Source organism: Lipotes vexillifer, unplaced genomic scaffold, assembly GCF_000442215.2.
Source record: "Lipotes vexillifer unplaced genomic scaffold, Lipotes_vexillifer_v1.1 scaffold84, whole genome shotgun sequence".
Taxonomy (NCBI): domain Eukaryota; kingdom Metazoa; phylum Chordata; class Mammalia; order Artiodactyla; family Lipotidae; genus Lipotes; species Lipotes vexillifer.
In genome coordinates, this window is record NW_006783414.1 from 1,333,648 (window position 1) to 1,353,210 (window position 19,563).

At 43.7% G+C, this 19,563-nt stretch overlaps 2 protein-coding genes across 8 annotated transcripts in view; one reads left to right on the top strand and one right to left on the bottom strand.

Annotated features, from left to right (window-relative positions):
* Window positions 1–6,132: 6,132 nt before the first annotated feature.
* Window positions 6,133–15,081, top strand: NDUFB9 (NADH:ubiquinone oxidoreductase subunit B9). 2 transcript variants are annotated; one of them, XM_007456049.1, is made up of 5 exons: window positions 6,133–6,137; window positions 6,325–6,495; window positions 9,455–9,647; window positions 10,224–10,337; window positions 14,627–15,081. In XM_007456049.1, exons 2-5 carry the CDS (start codon window positions 6,395–6,397, stop codon window positions 14,756–14,758), a joined length of 540 nt encoding a protein of 179 aa, XP_007456111.1. In that variant the 5' UTR covers window positions 6,133–6,137; window positions 6,325–6,394; the 3' UTR covers window positions 14,759–15,081. The 2 variants fall into 2 exon arrangements, with proteins under 2 accessions (XP_007456111.1, XP_007456112.1); XM_007456050.1 differs by lacking the exon at window positions 6,133–6,137 and having other exon boundaries at window positions 9,490–9,647; window positions 14,627–14,837.
* Window positions 15,082–15,588: 507 nt separating this feature from the next.
* The window catches only part of MTSS1 (MTSS I-BAR domain containing 1), a 167,724-nt gene continuing 163,749 nt past the window's right edge, over window positions 15,589–19,563 (bottom strand). For 3 of the 6 annotated variants that reach the window (XM_007456054.1, XM_007456055.1, XM_007456053.1), the window contains one exon: window positions 15,589–18,501. In XM_007456054.1, coding sequence (XP_007456116.1) covers window positions 17,801–18,501 — 701 coding nt within the window. In that variant the 3' untranslated portion in view covers window positions 15,589–17,800. The remainder of the gene's footprint in view (window positions 18,502–19,563) is intronic. The other 3 variants (XM_007456051.1, XM_007456056.1, XM_007456052.1) reach the window with 2 other exon arrangements.

The window sequence follows — 19,563 nt, forward strand, 5'->3', positions numbered from 1 at the left end:
CGAACAACAAATGGAATTTTAGTCAACATTAGCTATACTGTCATACTACCTTAAGTGGTTAACACTCCCAATCAAGACCTCATTATTAAATAGCCAAATGTAAGTCAGTTTGGTTATGATTCAGGATGCAACCACGAAAATAAACCAGTCAAAATCCTATTTATTTAACTTGTTCGAAATGTTCTGATATATAAGGAACAGTATCTTTTAAATTCAAAAATTCCTATCAGATGTATGCCTATTGTCAGTAAACTAAAAAAATTAAATCCTGTACAAACATCGACTTCTAGCTTGAAAAACTAAGTACATGAGAGGTAAGGGTGAGAGAGCACGACAAGAAGAATAAAAGGCAAAGCAGAAAATCACTAACTCTGATTGGTGGGGGGAATACTGAGGGATTTATACATTTAGTGGCATGCCATCTTATAAGGATAAGTAATGTTTCTTTTCCATTAATTTTCTCCTTAATTAGCTGGCTTTAAAAGCATTACTGCATTACTGCTAAAAACTGTTGCTAGTATTAATGTTTTATTTTTCAAAACAATAAAAGAGTGGAAAACTGTAACCAAAAGAAAAATACATCTCCAAACTGATGCCTCACTGGTCTCAGTGAATCATGTCATACCTCTGTCACCATGATCTAGGGATACAAAGGGACAGCAAGTATAGAATTTATGATTGTTTTAGCCTTTAGATATAACTTCAAGTTTACAGGAAATAAAAGCGATTAGAGAACAAGTTAACCACCACTACATGGCAGACCAAGTTGCTTCTGCAAGGCAGTGCCATGAAGAAATGCGCTAGATCAAGGGGTTGGCAAGCTACGGCCTGCGTGCCATTGTCTATTTTTGTTTGCCCCTAAGGTAAGAATCGTTTTTTTTGTTTTTGTTTTTTTTTGCGGTACGCGGGCCTCTCACTGTTGTGGCCTCTCCCTGTTGCGGAGCACAGGCTCCGGACGCACAGCCTCAGCGGCCATGGCTCACGGGCCCAGCTGCTTCGTGGCATGTGGGATCTTCCCAGACCGGGGCACGAACCCGTGTCCCCTGCATCGGCAGGCGGACTCTCAACCACTGTGCCACCAGGGAAGCCCCAAGAATCGTTTTTTTAAAAGTTGAAAAAAAAAAGTCAAAAGAAGAATAGCTCTTATGACATGTAAAAATTATAAGAAACTAAGGTTTCACAGTGTTCACAAAGTTTTATTGGAACATGGCCACACCCATTTGTTTATACAGTATCTATCTATGGCTGTTTTTGAGTGACAGGTCAGAGTTGAGTAGTTGCAACAGATATATGGCCTGCAAAATAAAAAATATATACCATATGACCCTTTAAGGGAAAGCTGGCCAATTTCTGTGCTAGATTCGACATCTGAAGGACACTCAAATACATGGCTCCAGATTGGATATTGTTTTGGACAAGACCACCTTGTAAAAGAGGCTCCAGAGAGATCCTTTGCCCCTTCTTCCATGTGAGGACACAGTAAGAGGGCACCAGCCACGAACCAGGAAGAGGGTCCTCACCAGAACATAATCATGCCAGCACTCTGATCTTAAGATTTCTCAGCCTCCAGTACTGTGAGAAGTAAATTTCTGTTGTTTATAAGCTACCCAGTCTGTGCTATTTTGTTACAACAGCTCAAAACGGACTAAGACAATCTATGGCATCACCTTCTCTCTCAATCTGTATATATACCAAGTAGGTGGATTTTATCTCCTAACCTCTCAATCCGTGCACTTTTTTCCATCTCCACTACCACCGTAACACCTGAAGCAACCAACTCCAGCTTGGATGCTACTCTGACCCCCTTTCATTCTGTTCTCCACCTGACTGAAGGTTTCTTTTCATTCATAAATCAGATCATGGTACTCTTACCTGTCACTCCTGATACACCCTTAACATGGTAGGATCTTAGCTCTGCAAACCTCTAGCTGATTCTGTACAATTCTCCCTCCTCCCTCAACCCCTTCCCCATTTCTCTCTGCTCCAGACCCACTGGTCTTCTTTCAGTTTCTCAAAAGTGCTATGCACCCTCCTGCCACAGAATGTTTGCACAGGCTGCTGTATTTGGAACCTTCCCCCTGCCTTTCTTTGCCTACTTAACTCTTAAGCTCTTAACCTAACTTAAGCTCTTTCAGAGCTCAGTCCAAGTGACACTTCCTCAAGGAAGCCTTTTCTGACCTCCCAGTCTAAGTTCTGTTCCTCATCAAATGCCCAGAGAACCATATTCCTTTTCTTCAGTGCCCTCTTCTCTGTCACTGTGGTAAAGTCATTAGTGCACTTAAGAGGCTGTCTCCACCACTACACTGTAACCTAGTTTCTACCCACCACTGAGCCCTAGCATTTAGCACATCAGGTGGCACACAGCAGAGATTCAGTAAATATTTGTAGAATGAATGAATGAATGAATGACCAGGTTGCTCAAGGGAATCCAAGACAGGGAATAGAAAATAAGGTCCAGTCCCTAGCAAGATGGGATTTGTAAGAGATGGCCAGCAGCCCCAATCAGCCTGCTTCTAGGGACACAGGGCAGGATCAGAATCCCATTAAAATAACACAACTAATGATAAATCTTAGATACCTAACAGCCCCCAGCTGGTTGGCCCCAAGGGGTAGTTGCTACTAATTACTGCCAGCTGCTCACTGGCTCATTTGGTGGGAGGGAGTGCAGAGGCTACTAGATAGGAATCACCTTAAACCTATGCTTCTCAAACGAGGGGTATTCCAGAGTACGTAACACCCTGAGATTCCCTGGAGTATCAATTTTACTTTGGAAGATATCTTTTAATTTTAAAAGGGCACTATGTTATTTCAAAGTTAAACACAAGACATCCAAAGAAATTTTGTAAATGCATCCAGATTTACACATCACTGCTGCCACCCCATCACCCCCGGGGTACACTCCACTCTATGTCCTTAAGTGACCTTTGGTGGGTGAGTTTCAGAGCATGAGCCAGCCAGCATTGAAAAGGGAGCTTCCACTCCATCCCAAGTTCTATCACTTTGCAATGATCAAGCATAGATTCTTATTGCTATTCAGACTGAGGATATAGTCATCTGTGGTATGATACTCAATGTCACAGAAATTAGTCTCAAGTATAACCAAGGACACAATGTTGAAGTGTCCTCTAGGAGGGAGCAATGTTTCCCATAAAACACAAATACATCTGCTTCCCGCCCTCCTTCCCCACATTAGAAACACTGGTTGTAGTTGTAAGGGGCAGCCATTGGTTACGTAATTTGAAAAGGGGGAAATTTAGAATTACAATCTGGTGATAGTCAGCTGTCCTAAATCAAAATCTAAGGCTGCTCTTATAACACTGGTTTTTCTATTACTATTATTAAATTTAAAAAATTTTGGCCGTGCCAGGCGTCTTGTGGGATTTCAGTTGCCCGACCAGGGACTGAACCCGGGCAATGGCAATAAAATCCCCAAATCGCAACCACTAGACCAGCAGGGAACTTCCTCCACTGGTCTAATTCTTCATGCAACTGTTCCATGTAAAGCCTGTTCATGGACCAATTGTCCATGGGCCTAATATGTTGTTTTCCAAAGTACTGCTCATGACTATTTTGGGCAGAGATTTGTGTAGTGGGTCATAGGCAGAACTTTTTAAATGGCATGGAATAAATATTAACTATCAGTAAGTCACAAAACAAAGATAGAATGTATAGTATGATTCCATTTTTGTTGTAAAAAAACACATCGAATATGTTTGCATATTTTTATGATTCTGTATAAATTTTAAAATATGGGAAGGATATAAACTTTAGACACTGGTTACCTCAGGAGAGTGGAAATGAAGGAGAGCATACCAAAAAAAATTGTTCCAATTAAGCCCACCTTCTTTAAGAAGTCTTTTCTAGCTTATCTGGTTGAGATTCCTTTATAAATTTTCTTACAAACTTAGTATTAAAATAACACATCTTGTTTTACCCACTCATTCATACTTCCATTGAACAGTCACTGTATTAAGCCCCTGGTAAACAAAGATAAACACCACCAAGTACCTGCCTTAAAAGAGTGTGGTCTACTGGGAAAGGCTCATACATATTTTAATTATAAAATAACAGGGTAAAGTAAAGGGTAGAGTTATGTAGTCTTAAAGAACAGGTAAAAATCAAACAGGCAAGAGGATATTAGAGGCAGAGGGGACATTACGACCCCAAACTGCCACTCTAAAACCTTATCATAGGCAAGAAACAGCACCTCCAAGTGTTTATAGAGCATAAAAAGGATGAGGCCGGAAAAGCGGGCAGGACCACACCACAGAAAGCTCTGTATGCTATGTTAAGGCACTTCAACTGTCCTGAGGACAGTGACTGAAAGATTTGAAGCACAAGAAAAATGTAGCTGACTTGGTCTTTATAAAGACCACTCTGGAGGCTACACAGAGCATGGATTTAAGTAGACAAAACCTGAGGCAGGGATTTAGTTTTTTTATTACAAACACAAACCTTTAAAAGAAAAAAATAATTGTCTTTTGTGGGGTGTTTCATGGCTCTTACCCCATCTCCCCCATCAATTATATCACAGATTGCAATAAACAGGCTGAGAGACACCACACCTGGATAGTGTCTAAACCTCTGATGACCTTTCCATCCCCCAACCCCACCCCAGGCTCTCCCACAGAATTTTTAAAAACCTCTTTTGTGGCACTTTTAACAATGTGCCACTGAAACATTCTCCCCTGCATTTGCTTTGACTGTACATACCTCTCCAGTCTGAAAACTAACTGCACCACTAGATTCTTTATAATTCCACATACTTAGCACAATGTCTCTGGAAAAAATATTGCCTAAAGTAACTGTTAGTTCTAAGTTTATAATCCTAAGCTCTCTCAGTGCCAGGCATTTCCAATTGCCCAGTAGATGTCTCCACTTGGATGTCCTGTAAGAATCTCAAATTTAACCTAATCCAAATGGATCTCGTTACATCTCCCACCCACTGCCAAACTACCCATGCTTCCATTTCATGTTTAGGTAGGTATTTATCCCAACACCGAGTCATCTCTGACTGTTCACTCTTCCTTACCTGCCATAAACACTCAGCTGCTAAATGCTGCATATGTACCTCTCTTCCATTTCTCTCTCCCTTTTCCAGTGCCCTTGTTCAAGCTCTGAAATGCTTCCCTGTCTTTCCCTATGACCCACCAAACCTACACAACAGCTGTCTACCTTACTAAAGCAGAGACGTGATCACTGTCGTTTTCCACCTTCAGGTAGCTGGAAACTTCACAAAGACAAGGATCATGCCCAGCTTTACCCACTGCTGTATCCCATAGCTCAAGGCTCCCAATATGTAACTGGCTTTCAATGATTTACTTAATGAATGCTCCTTGTCAAAAGCCTTCAGTGAAGCTCTACTCTATACACAGAAAATTAAACTCAGCAACACATTTGAGTTCCAAGTCACCCTTCCAATCCTAGCTCTTACAACCTCCCCCAGGCTTTCCTAAGTCTGGTACTAAATATGCTTATTCCTTTAGTTCCTGTCGAATTCCCCATCTCTTGTTCTACCGATGCCAAATAGATTATTGTACTTGCCAAGTATAAAACTTGTTTCTCTTCCCACTGTGTGTGTCCTCCAGTTCCCCCACCAGATGGTGACGCCAGCAGAGCAGGGGCCGTGTCTGTGTTCCTAGGCCAGTGCCTGGCCCACCAGAGGCGCCCAGTAACTGTGATATGACTGTGATATGAATTAGTGAGTCAACGAGTCCCTCGAAGCCATCTTCCTCTCTGCCAAAGAAATGGGAAACCGCGAAACCGCGGGGAGGTGCACGTGGGATGGAGAACATAGTGACAGGCCTTTCGCTTGCTTTTTACTAGTTTTATTTCCTTTTTTTAAAATTGAACACAACACATATGTTGGAAAAAGCATAAACCGTAACTGCGCAGCTCGTGAATTTTCACCAAGAAGCACACCCGTGAAGCCAGCACCCATACTGAGATCCAGAACATTACCAACACCCAGAGGCCTCCCCTCACCCTCCTCCACAGAGTGCACTTTCAACCCTCAAAAAGCCGGACAGCGGGATTCCCTGGTGGCGCAGTGGTTGAGACTCCGCCTGCCTTTGCAGGGGACACGGGTTCGTGCCCCGGTCCGGGAAGATCCCACATGCCGCGGAGCGGCTGGGCCCGTGAGCCATGGCCGCTGAGTCTGAGCGTCCGGAGCCTGTGCTCCGCAACGGGAGAGGCCACAGTGAGAGGCCCGCGTACCGAAAAAAAGAAAAAATTTACATTTTTCCCAGCAGAGTGGATAACTTAAGTACAAACTTCACAGAACAAGACTACAATTTATTCCATAGCTAGTAGGTTCTAAGTGAGCCCCGCCCCCTCGCCGCCGACGTCCGGTTTCCCGGGATCCCCCGCGGCCGCTGAAGGTGAAACGGCAGTCATGGCGCTCTCGGTGTCGACTGCCTACCTGACCCACCAGCAGAAGGTGCTGCGGCTTTATAAGCGGGCGCTGCGCCATCTGGAGTCGTGGTGCATCCACAGGTGGGCGACGGGGACCCAGGGCGCGGGGAGGTGACCCCGGGGGCCGCCACAGAGGCTGAGAGGCTCTGGGGACCGAGCGGCCCAAGGACTTCTGGGACGGGGTGGGAAGGCGGCCCCTTGCCCCGCGGAGCCCTCCCCTAGACCCGGGTTCGAATGCAGGTTTCGTCGCCCACATCTGGGACACTTTGAAGACTTGTTTATCTGGCCCGGGCCTCAGTTTTCTAATCAGGAAAACGGACGCGGGACCCAGCGCAGAGGGTTGCATGACGATTAAGAGAAATGAAGTGCCAAACATGGAAATGGTCATGCCTCCAGCGCTCACTAAATAATAGCTTCCTTCGTGACTTTCTCGTTCCTGGTACTGGCAGTAACAACAAATGCGGTATTTTCTTTAGTTCTTACAACTCTGGGTGTTAGGGGTTATTTAGCCTTATTTTATAGATGAGAAAATAAGAGGCAAGAGACTGATTTGCTCAAGGCCCAGCAGCTGGTAAGTGGACGAGCCAGGATTACAACTCAGGTGTCTTAACTCCAAAACATCATCATCACCCCTCCCAATAGCTTTTCTCTTTTTAGCTTCATTCAGTCCTTTTCATTAGCTTCACATCCCACCTAATTTTTTACCTCCCACATAATTCTCTTCTTCTTTCCTCCCTCTGTCCATCTGGGACTAGTCTTAGAACACAGTCTTAAAACATATAGGTTTTCGTGATCTAGATTCAGGGCATGGTGGGGTGACAACCCAAGATGTATGAATGCCAGGCCTCCATGCCCTTAGCAGAATCCTAAAACCTAGTGTCAGGAGAAGGGCTTCTGAGAAAAATCTCTAAACAATGGGAAACTGAGTATGTCTGGAAGAGTTGTGGAGAGGATCCTGGAAGCCCATATTATATATTTGGGATTATTGTAAAGTCATTGACCTACTTCTCTTTGCTAGGCAGGAAGATGGCCAGGTTCAAGGCTGTTGGGTTAGTTACTTCCCTAATTTTTTTATTCATCTGAAAATTTGCAATTCAGGTTCTGTGGTGGCTGACAGAAGTTAGTAAGGCTTTCTCAGCTGTAGCAATTTATGGATTAATGAGGAAGATGGACATATAAACAAACAGATAACATAGAGAATTATCTTTCATAAAGATGAAGGGAGTCAAGCCATCAGGCATTCGGGTAGTGCTGAACTACATCTGAAAATATTAGTATTATCTTGGAGGAAAGGATAAAAGTAGTTACTGTGATAACACTGACTCATCATTTCTTTAAATCTCACTAACATCTTTTCTCAGTACTTGCCTGATTTTTTTCCTTCCATTTGCCCTCATAGCGCTATTTGTTCTGTGTGGGTCCATCCTCGGCCCTTGGTCATTGCTCTGTATACTTTGGGCAGCCTCATCTAACGCTGGGACTTGAGTTACCACCTATGCTCATTTGTCTGTAGAGCTGTATTTCCAGATGTTTGCTAGATTACCTACAGTTCTCTAAAACTGAACATATTTTTCTTTTCACTACCTCATTTTGATTCTCTTCCCAAATTCCCTGCCTCAGCTAATGGCATTACTAGTAATACAGTCACTCAGCTTTAAGTCTTAGCATTATTTTCAAGTACTCCCTACTTACCCCTCTGCCAACGACATACATACTTGTGTGCTGTTGGACACTGATTTTTGTAAATTCTCTCCCCAGTGTAATAATATTCGTAGCTTACGTTGGGCACTAAGGGTGTACCAGGCACTGTCTGAAGTGTGCTGATATGTTTTGGCTTATCCAATCTTTAGGACAAGCCTAAGATATAGGTACTGTTATTAACTCTTTTATGGAGGAGGAACCCATGGCCTAAAGACTTTAAATAATTTACCCTAGGTTACACAGCTAGGAACTGCAGAGCTGAAACAGTTCTTAAGCTATCTCACTCCATAGCCTACTCTTGTAACTTTGTAGTCTAAATGTTTTTCTCTTGTCACCATCCATCACTGTTGCCTGCTTCAAGCCCTTGTCATCTGTGGCCTGGATTATCAAAACCCCATTACTACTGAGCCATAAAAAAGAATGAAATAATGCCACTTGCAGCAACATGGATGGACCTAGAGATTATATATTAACTGAAGTAAGTCAAACGGAAAGATAAATATCACTTATATGTGGAATCTAAAATAAGATACAAATGAACTTAATTACAAAACAGAAACAGGCTCACAGACAAAGAAAAGTTTATGCTTACCAAAGGGGAAATTGGGGAGAGGGATTAATTAGGAGTTTGGGATTAGCAGATACAGACTACTGTACATAAACTAAACAACAGGGTCCTACTGTATAGCGCAGGGAACTATATTTAATGTCTTGTGATAAACTATAATGGAAAAGTATATATATGTATGTATAACGGAATCATTTTGCTGTACACCAGAAACTAACACAACATTGTAAATCAACTACAATAAAAAATTAAAAAAAAATTTAAAGCTCCGTAAATGATCTCTGCCCATGGTTTCTTCTAGAACCTGACCGAAACTTGCCTAAGGTCAGGCAGCTAGTGTCAGAGTCAGAATTCAAACCCAGGTCTGTCTGATTTGAGCAACACTCTTTGCACCATGTATCAGTAATACGTGCCTTCTACATCTTTGTGTCTCCAGAATTTAGCACAGGGCCTAGCACAAGGTAGGAGGAATTGCAGTAAGTTGTCATTGAATGAATGTTGAATGATCCTACAGAGGCGATAGAAGAGACGGGAAAGGAGTTAGGTTGTATTTATCAGTAATACAGTAGCTTTTTGTTGCTGTTGTTTGGGGGGCTGCCAGGGAAGCCGTCGTAATGATGCGGCTGCTCCATTGACAAGGTCCAGGGAGGGGCTGGGAAGTCACGCTACTCACCTGAAAGGTGTTAGTGGAAGTACTGCCTCTTGTCAGACAGTAATACTGCCTGATCGAGTAGATGCCATTTCTAATCTCCAAAATCATTTTGGTTTAAGGGACAAGTACCGGTACTTTGCTTGTTTGATGAGAGCTCGGTTTGATGAACATAAGAATGAAAAGGACATGGTGAAGGCCACCCAGCTGCTGAGGGAGGCAGAGGAAGAGTTCTGGCACTGTCAGCATCCTCAGCCATACATCTTCCCTGAGTCTCCTGGGGGTACCTCCTATGAGAGATACGAGTGTTACAAGGTAGGTGAGGACCACAGGTGTCTCAAATCCCGAACCTCAGCCTTGGAAACCACTTGCCCTTTTAGGGGCAGCTAGGACATTTCTTTCCTGACAGTTACACTTTTTTTTTTCAGTGTCAGTTTTCTCTCTCCCAGATGCCATCAGGACTTTTCTTTCCCAATTCAGTGCCAGGGTCTTGCAGTAAACTTTCTGGCAAAGCAAAGTGCTAAAGGAACTGGTAAATAACTCATTTTTGGACCTTAAAGTTAACCAATTTCAATTGGTGCTTAGTATTCTAAGTGATATTTCCAAATAACATACAGCCACGTTGGATCTTTAGAGAACTCAGGTAGGGGAGGAATGATGCCAGTTCTCTTTGGACTGACCTTGCTGTTTTTCATCCCTAGGCTGTTTCACTCTAAGGCATTCTCCTTTGTCTCGGTCCTCTGCTGTTTTGCTTAGTGTCAGAAACAGTCTGATACTTGGAATGGTTATAAAAATGCACCTTGATTTTTGTCTTCTGTCTCTTGAGCAGGCCCTACCCTTGATATGTAAATGTGTCCTGTGGAACGACACCGTGATTTCCTCTCCTGACAGGTTCCCGAGTGGTGCTTAGATAACTGGCATCCTTCCGAGAAGGCAATGTATCCTGATTACTTTGCCAAGAGAGAGCAGTGGAAGAAACTGCGGAGAGAAAGCTGGGAACGAGAGGTGAGTCTTGCCTGTGTTTTACCATGTAGTTTGGCCCACATGGTCAACACCTGGAAGGAGCTGAGGTTTGGTTCCCCACGTGCAGAGGTCCAGATTCCAGCTCCGACAGTTACTCTGGCCCCTTGCCTCTCAGATACACTTTCTCTTTCAAGTGTGTTAAATGTAACGTTTACAGCCATCTTAGAAATAGGTTAAAATGTGTTCCCTGGTCTTTTGGCTTTTCTGTTCTCTGATTTTGCTGCTTCCCTCCTTCCCCTCCATAGTCCTCTGCCTGACCTTGCTCTACCCTACAGTCCCTTAAGCTTCTCCACCAGCACCTTGGGTATTTTTCCACTCATGAGGTCTGATTTATATTTTAAAAAAGTCAATCTTGCTGTAGTGTGAAAAATATATTGGAGAGGGCAAGTGGAGAATTGGAGAGACCAGTTTGGGGTTATTGCAGTAGATTAGTCCAAAGATTATGGCAACTAGCACTAGGGTGGATGCAGTGGATATGGAAGGAAGTAAATTCAGGATATTGTCTGCAGGGATGTGAAGAGGGATTGGATGGGGGGTGGGGGGGTGGGTAGTGAAGGACAGGGAAGAATCAAGAATGATTTCCAGGTTTTAAGCTTCAGCATCTGGAGGTTGGTTGTTGTGTTTATTGAGATAGGGAAGAGGCGAAAAAACAGATGTCAAAGGGACAATCAGGTGTTCAGTTTTAAATGTTAAATCTACGAATGTTAAATTTGAGAATCCTGTGAGACATAAGGTGCAGGTGTCAGAGGGTGACTTTGGATGTACGAATCTGGAGCTCAACTCAAAGGAGAGATTTGAGCTCAAAATAGAAATGTGGGAGTTATCAGTTGTTTTAAAAGCCACAGAATGAGGGTCTCTTCTGGGTGCCCTCTCCTCCGTAAAGGAAGTGGAGGGAAAGCCACAGAAATGTTTGAGATCCTTAGATCCAAGAGAAAGTGTTTCAGGAATGGCCGGGGGACTTCCCTGGCGGCCCAGTGGTTAAGACTCTGCACTTCCACTGCAGGGGACATGGGTTCGATCCCTGGTGGGGGAACTAAGATCCCACATGCTGTGCCACATGGCCAAAAAAAAAAATAAACAAGAATGGCTGGGTCCAAGTCATCTTTGATTTGATGGAATAGAGTGAGTACTAGAAATAACATCCAAAGGTTTTGGCTACAGGAAGGGCATTAGTGGCCTTGATTAGAGCCATTTCTATCACACGAAGACTGATCAGAAGGTGAGGAAGAGTAAACAGGAGGGAGTGATGACTCTTGAGAAGATTTCCTGAGGAGAACGAGGAAATGGGGCAGTAACTGGAGGCTGGGGGATTACTTTCTTTTAAGATAAATGATGCGTATATGCTGATTAGATCTGGGGTGAGGAAGAAATTGGTAGTGCTGAAGAGGGGTGGAATAGGTACAGAAGGAAAGTTTTTGAGAAGAGGGGTGGGATCCCAAGCATGTGTGGGGGCCTTTGGAAGAAGAAGGGATTCTTCCTCCATTCTAATTGGACAAAAGATGTGTATAAATACATTTGGGTTAGAAGTTTTGATGATGGGGAAATGACAGACTTCGATGTGATGGCTTCTCTTTTTTTAAGTGAAGTCAGGAAAAGCCAGGAAGTGGGCAAAGCATGTTTGGAGAATGTGGAAAAGGTGTGATAATCGTGGGCAGAGGATGAGCTTGCTGGAGAATAGTAGTAAGATTGCCACATGGTGGTGAAGGCCCATGTGAAGTTGGGAATAATTAACATGTTGTGACACCAGTTTGTTCCAGTATTTTTTTTTTCTTTTTAGCAATACTAAGCTGTATGGTTGCAGGTTTGAAGGTAGACGGTGTGGTTGTCCACTGTCAAGAGTGACGAGGAACTTATTTGAGAGGGAGTGATTGTCGTGATGGAATCTAGCTGGATAAAGGAGGGAAGTAGACAGGGAGGCTGATGCAGAAAGAAGGGCACGTTGGGTGTGAGGACCTGTGAACTGGCAGCATCTGTGAGTTTCAAGAATTATTTTCAAGGGGGCATTTAAGCAAATGAGCTGGAAAGGGACACTGGTTGGATAGTGGGTTACTTAAATTCATGATTTTGTGACCAAGGATGGCAGTGTTTTCTAAGAAGTATGTCAGCATTTGGGAACTCAAGGCGTATTGATTCATGGAAAGCAGCAGATACATCCTGCAGTTGGTCACTGTGATAACCACTTCTCCCCAAAACATTCCTCCTTTACCAGTTCCGTCTCTTTGACATTATTAAACAGCACGTGTGCTTGAGGCTCAGATGAGCCACAATCCAGAGTTGGTTTTTTTGGAGGAAGATTCAAAAAACCATGGATCTGGAAAGTGGGTGTCTTAGGTCTCCTCCTCTATTAGGACAGTGATGGTCTCGGAGATCGCTGGAAAAGGGGTAGCTGGGCAGTGGGGGCAGAACTGAGCACACTTGTACCTGTGATTTCATGTTATTTCTTGTCCTCATTGCTGTTTGGGGGGCTTTTAAATTAACATCCCTAATGTATTCAAATTGAAGCTTCTTAATAGTGCTTTTGGAGACCTCTTAGCTGAGACACAAAAATAAACATTTTTGGGGGGAAAGAGGTGGGGGAACCATAACAAGGGGGAATTGGAATGGTAATTGTCAGGGTTTTGCTTAATGAGTAAGAGGTGGGGTAGGAGGGTTTGTTCTCAGCATTGCTGTTTTAAGAATGGGAAAACATTTAAGGAGAACAGCTTTTGTGTCCGAGTTAAAATGTGGGCATAAAGATAATGCAGTTATTAGAGTCCCTCCCATCAAGCCTCTTAGATAGCCTCATCCACCGGAGGGCAGAGAGTAGAAGCAAGAAGAACTACAATCCTGCAGCCTGTGGAACAAAAACCACATTTACAGAAAGATGACAAGATGAAAAGGCAGAGGGCTCTGTACCAGATGAAGGAACAAGATAAAACCCCAGAAAAACAACTAAATGAAGTGGAGATAGGCAACCTTCCAGAAAAAGAATTCAGAATAATGATAGTGAAGATGATCCAGGACCTTGGAAAAACAATGGAGGCAAAGATCGAGAAGATGCAAGAAATGTTTAACAAAGACCTAGAAGAATTAAAGAACAAACAGAGATGAACAATACAGTAACTGAAATGAAAACTACACTAGAAGGAATCAATAGCAGAATAACTGAGGCAGAAGAATGGATAAGTGGCCTGGAAGACAAAATGGTGGGATTCACTGCTGTGGAACAGAAGAAAGAAAAAGGAATGAAAAGAAATGAAGACAGCCTAAGAGACCTCTGGGACAACATTAAACACAACAACATTCGCATTATAGGGGTCCCAGAAGGAGAAGGACCAGAGAAAATATTTGAAGAGATTATAGTCGAAAACTTCCCTAACATGGAAAAGGAAATAGCCACCCAAGTCCAGGAAGCGCAGCGAGTCCCATACAGGATAAACCCAAGGAGAAACATGCCAAGACACACAGTAATCAAATTGGCAAAAATTAAAGACAAAGAAAAATTATTGAAAGCAGCAAGGGAAAAACGAAAAGTAACATACAAGGGAACTCCCATAAGGTTAACAGCTGATTTCTCAGCAGAAACTCTACAAGCCAGAAGGGAGTGGCATGATATACTTAAGTGATGAAAGGGAAGCACCTACAACCAAGATTACTCTACCCGGCAAGGCTCTCATTCAAATTCGAAGGAGAAATCAAAAGCTTTACAGACAAGCAAAAGCTAAGAGACTTCAGCACCACCAAACCAGCTCTACAACAAAATGCTAAAGGAACTTCTCTAAGTGGGAAACACAAGAGAAGAAAAGGATCTACAAAAACAAACCCCAAACAATTAAGAAAATGGTCATAGGAACATACATATTACATACATATAACGTAAATGGATTAAATGCTCCAACCAAAAGACACAGGCTTGCTGAATGGATACAAAAACAAGACCCACATATATGCTGTCTACAAGAGATCCACTTCAGACCTAGGGACACATACAGACTGAAAGTGAAGGGATGGGAAAAGATATTCCATGCAAATGGAAATCAAAAGTAAGCTGGAGTAGCAATAATCATATCAGATAAAATAGACTTTAAAATAAAGAATGTTACAAGAGACAAGCAAGGACACTACATTAAAAAAAAACATAATGCAGGTATATACAAACACTTTTCAGTAGTGAGGATCTGGGTGTGTCATGTGACACAGTAGAAACAATGCCAACACTTCCCTGTAGCAGAGAGATTGGACAGTCAGTTCAACTCCTTTTCTAATTGTTCCTTCCTTACCCCTACTTCTAGGTTAAGCAGCTGCAGGAGGAAACCCCGCTTGGTGGTCCCAGAACTGAAGCTTTGCCCCCAGCCCGAAAGGAAGGTGATTTGCCCCCACTGTGGTGGCATGTTGTGACCAGGCCCCGGGAGCAGCCCATGTAGAGAAAGAGAGGAAGATGCCTCACCAGTCACGCTCGCAAGTGAAATAAGTTACAGGACATACACTTGCCCTAATAAAATAACTCCATATGGTATGACTGACGTGTTCTTCTGAGGAGTAACATGATGCCAGGTGACTGGGCCACTGTCGTTTTCTTAGCAGTTGTGCATATAAAGAAAAGTACCTGAAACGTAGTCAGATGTATTCTGTTCTTCCCCATTAAGTCATATTGATAACACATGCAATCGAGGGAAAACTGCAGCAGAACCGGATACAAGATTTACTCTGAAGATTTAGTTGAACAAACTTGAGTTGAAGGCTTAAACTAGCTATGGTGACTGGAGGGCATAAGAAGCCAAGAAGAGGCATGCCAATACTGAGGACATAAGATACCTTTTCTGTTTTCTAGATTCCACTAATGGAATTTTAGCTCTGATTAAAGGACTACTCTAAGAAGCACGCATTCAGCAAATAAGCATGGAGTTTATGGGGTTCTCAGGAGTGGAGTTTGATGGCATCCAATGTGGATGACACTTTTGTGACACTTATTTTTCCAGCTTTGCTCCCTCTACCGTAGCTTGGATTGTCTGCAGACACAAAGGTAAGGGTAGCAGAACTCTAAATGTTTGAAGTTTCTTTTTTTAAGGGTAAAGCCATTTTTAAAGCTCAACCAAGCCCAGCTAGTTTTAGTTCTTGGTAACTCACTGTTCAGGCAACTAGTGTTCTTAAAATGCACAAAAATGATGTTGTCAGTTTTCTAACTAAGCTCAGTCTGAGTCTCAGTCCATTTTCTAACACTTCACTAAGACCTCCACCTGAATTTTAATAAGACTTGAAATGCAGGGCTTTTTTTTTCTAGTGGTCCTTTATTTATAATGTAGGCTGAAGCAGCTGATACAAGGTAAAAGGGAGACACGTTACACAATTGTTATACAAGTTTAGAACAGAAAACTGCACAGGGAGAGGTCAACTCTCAGTACAAACTAGCAACTAAACCACAATAATTTACCTTTAGAAACGATTTCTTTATTTTTAGCTGTGACACTGCTTTTACAATATGCAAAAACACAAACAACTATCCAAGGCGTTTTGTCACATTCTTTCTACGTTGAATTTGGCAACATTTTAAATTTATTCAGATTATACTAACGTTTAAAAACTAAACAAGTGAAAAGCTGTACCAAGGTACAGTTACATCCATTTATTTGAAAGGTTTAAAATACCACTTTTATCTATCGTAATTACCTTGCAGTGATTTCTGCTTTTGCAAAAACCATCTCAAGCATCATATGCACAATGCATCAGCTACTTTTAGTCATCAAGATTGGTGGGCTAAACCACAGGCACTACTGTTGCTTATATTCTGTAAATGGAGCTTGTTTTTCAAAGAAAAAAGCTTAAACAGTTTCTAATAATCATGCCTTTGCTTGAAAGCCGTAACATAAAATGTTTTTGAGCAATCACAGCAGTGTTAAATGTTAATATAGAGAACACTGACTATACAGGTACGTTTCTTTCACATCCAGTGCAGTTATGTATTAAAGCAGAAGATTACGTAATTGAAGATTGGAACCAACAGAGATCTGCAGGACCCACCAGGCTCCTATTCCTTGAGAGGTTCGGTCCCAAATGAGCACTTTCAGCTGACCTGAAGGGGCTGGCTTTTTTAAACAAACACCATTGCATTCCTCAAACGTGGTCCCTTTAAATCTACAAATCTCTGCTGGCTTTAGGGGATGGGCATTATAACAAATTTAACTTTCACTTAGAAAAGACAGAAATCCATTCCAAAAAACATTGCCTAGAATACAAAAAAAAAAAGGGACAGTATGGTGGTCAGATTCCCAGTGATGAGAAATAAATCCTCTCTTCGATGTTTCGTATGAAGCCAATTAACTGCCATTATTTAAAAGAAGATAAGAAAAACAAGCCCCCAGACTGGTAAGCACATTGGCAAGTTGCCAGACTCCAAGCTGGTTACCCTTGTTAAATCCGCTCCAGTTTTTCCAAAATATTTGGGCTTTTCAACGCGCCCAGCCTGCTAGGCACAGTTAAGTAAAAGGCATTTGCTATATCTAAGAATTCCCTGCTATCAATCATTTTTAAATGTTTTCACATTTTTAAAACTGCCTTACCCTTCTGGATGTGTTTGGATTCAGTGAAAGTGGGTATAACTAACAGACAAGTAACTGAAGTGGGGGGTTCTATGTCTACCCGGTGGCGGCAGCATGCACGGGACTGGAGGTGGGTGCTGTGTGCAGTCAGGAGCGATCGTGGGAGAAAGGAAGTCCTTAAACACCCTGCAGAAACAAACACTGCAACCCAGTGTGGCTTATTCGGATGCATTTACCATGAAGCTACTAGAAATTCAACCTACCAGGCTACTCTTAAATGTAACAGGATCGGCTGTGTTGACAGTGTGCCCCTCCCGCGACCCTCCCCCCAGTCCCAACACAGCCTCTACCATTTCCAGAGTTCCCTCACTCCTAATGCTGCGCATCAACTGACTCCCGCTTTCCTCATTCTGAATGTAGTATACTTGAAAAAGAATTTTTACCCCTTACCCATTTTGTTTGTACATTACAATAACTTGAATTTGTGTCTAAGCCAGACTACTACAATGCATCTACAAAAGCTTGCAGGAAAGAAAAGAGAAAAAAAAAAGCTTAGTTACCCTTTTTTCTGAAATTACTACTTCGTGGTTCCCCTGCCCGACCTCCCCCCCTTATTATGCATTTAAAATTTTACAAAGACTTGTAAAAAATGGAATTTGGCACCTTGAGAAAAATCAAAAGGGAAACTTAAGATTAAAATGTGCAGAAAGAAAACTCAATATTTACAAATTAAAAGATCAAGGTTATGTCAGTTACATATGTTGCTTTTAATTCTTATCTAAAGGTGTCGAGTACTTTCAAAAGAGCTGTGTTCTGAGTTGCCTACAAAATCTTGTTTGATTACAGATTGGAATGGATCAAGACAAACTAGGTCTATTAATTAGACAGTTCGTTCCCCACTGGCAGCATTTCTTGTGAGCCTAAGAGAGCCTAAGTGAAGCGTGGGGCTGAGCGGTCGTTTGTCGTGGTCTTCTTCAGTTTCACGCCCCTGCGGATGGCGTTCAGCATGTCTTCTCCTTGCGGGGCATCCCTTGGGCTCAGGTCTGCAGGGTCACTCTCTGGAATCTGGCCTGGGGAGGCAGTGGCACTTGGGGGATCCCTTTCCTGGTCTTCGGCCTCGCTTTCTGGAATTGCTTGTCTGTGCTCCTCGGGGATGCTTGGCTTCGGGCCTGGAAGAGGAGGGTTGACGGAGGCTTGGCCGCTCCACATTGAGGAGGGCATGCTGGTGCCACCCTGGGGGCCCTCACCCACGGATGGCGACTCGGGGCTGTGCTCACCCCGCTCCTCGGGCCCATCTGGGGGGGCTGACAACACCCCAGGGAGGTCTGGGACGGTGGGGGTCTTGACAGGGATCACAGGTGTTTTGATGGGGATGGGACCAGCTCCTATGGTCCCCCGGCGGACAGAAGGCTTGGTGGAAGGGGTCCGTCGGATGGTTGCAACCCCTGGGGTGACCATAGCAGGTCCGAGGGTGGTGGGGAGGCCAGCAGTTGAGGCGGGGCGCTTCGCTTGGAACATCCGTCGGTAGGACTGGCTGATGTCGCTGTTTCTCGGAATGGTGGAGGATTTGTCAAACTCCTGTTGATCTGCCTCCTGGTCACCACTTACAGAGAAATAATCGTAATCTGAAACTGATCATAGGATCCGATTAGAAATCGCCGAGGCAGTGGCTGTGCTTTTTGATTTTTTTGTGTTGGGAGGACAAAGGGCCCCAGAGGCCAGGTACTTCACCCGCAATCTCATCCCAAGCCTTCCGGGGTTTCCGGGCCAGCCTTAGCAGCCCTCACCACCTAAGAACTCCCTGACAGGGACCGTCGTTTCGTTCACCAAGGGAACGCTCAGCACCAAGAGCAGCGCTGGACACAGCAGGCCCGCACTCAAACAACTGCTGAGCGGTGAAGAATGCAAAACCGCCAGGCCGTAGCGAGGCTACCTCTGAGCACCTCTGGGAGGAGTAAAGGGGGTAAAAAGAGGAAATAACCTCTACAAGCCCTCCAGCCCGGAATTTGACATGAGAGACAAACCCCACACAGACCATCACAGACCTCACTACCTCCCTCATGATCAACTTGTTAGGCAAGGGCTAGAAAAGCAATGGAGCTACTAGTAACGAGTCTCCGAAAACAAGGCACAGAGACAGGTTCCATCAGTGAGGGGTGCTCACCTGCTCTCCAAAAATGGGGTCACGTGGGAAGGGGAAGCATACAGACTGAACATCATAGAGCTCATTTCTGAAGAGCAGCGCTCTGACATTCGGGTAAGTTCTGTGTGGTGGGGTGGAGCTCTGTGCTGTATGAGGGGGTGGTCAGCAGCGTCCCTGGCCATCTACCAGATGCCAGCAGCACGCCCTCCAGTTGTGACTACTAAAATGTCTCTAGCCGTTGCCAAATGTCCCCTGGGCAGCAAAGTGGCCCTCCACCGAGACCCACTATCCTAGAGACTTGGACTGAAGGACTGCCGACAGGCTTGGTCAGCTCTCATAGATCTTTCCTAGCTGCTGGCCTGCCATCTTGCTGTGTGTGTGTGTGTGTGTGTGTGTGTGTGTGTGTGTGTGTGTGTGTGTGTGTGTGTGTGTGTGTGTGTGTGTGTGTGTGTGTGTGTGTGTGTGTGTGTGCGTGTGGGCACACGCGCGTGCGTACATGTACTAAGGGCAAGAAAACTTAGGAGAAACTGCTTTAGACTATGTTTCACTG

Bases quoted from the DNA above. Each gene is read 5' to 3' on its own strand.
- NDUFB9 (XM_007456049.1), top strand. From the start codon at position 6,395: ATGGCGCTCTCGGTGTCGACTGCCTACCTGACCCACCAGCAGAAGGTG. The intron at 6,496-9,454 runs GTGGGCGACGGG...TTTTGGTTTAAG, and splicing joins GAGTCGTGGTGCATCCACAG to GGACAAGTACCGGTACTTTG. The intron at 9,648-10,223 runs GTAGGTGAGGAC...CTCTCCTGACAG, and splicing joins AGAGATACGAGTGTTACAAG to GTTCCCGAGTGGTGCTTAGA.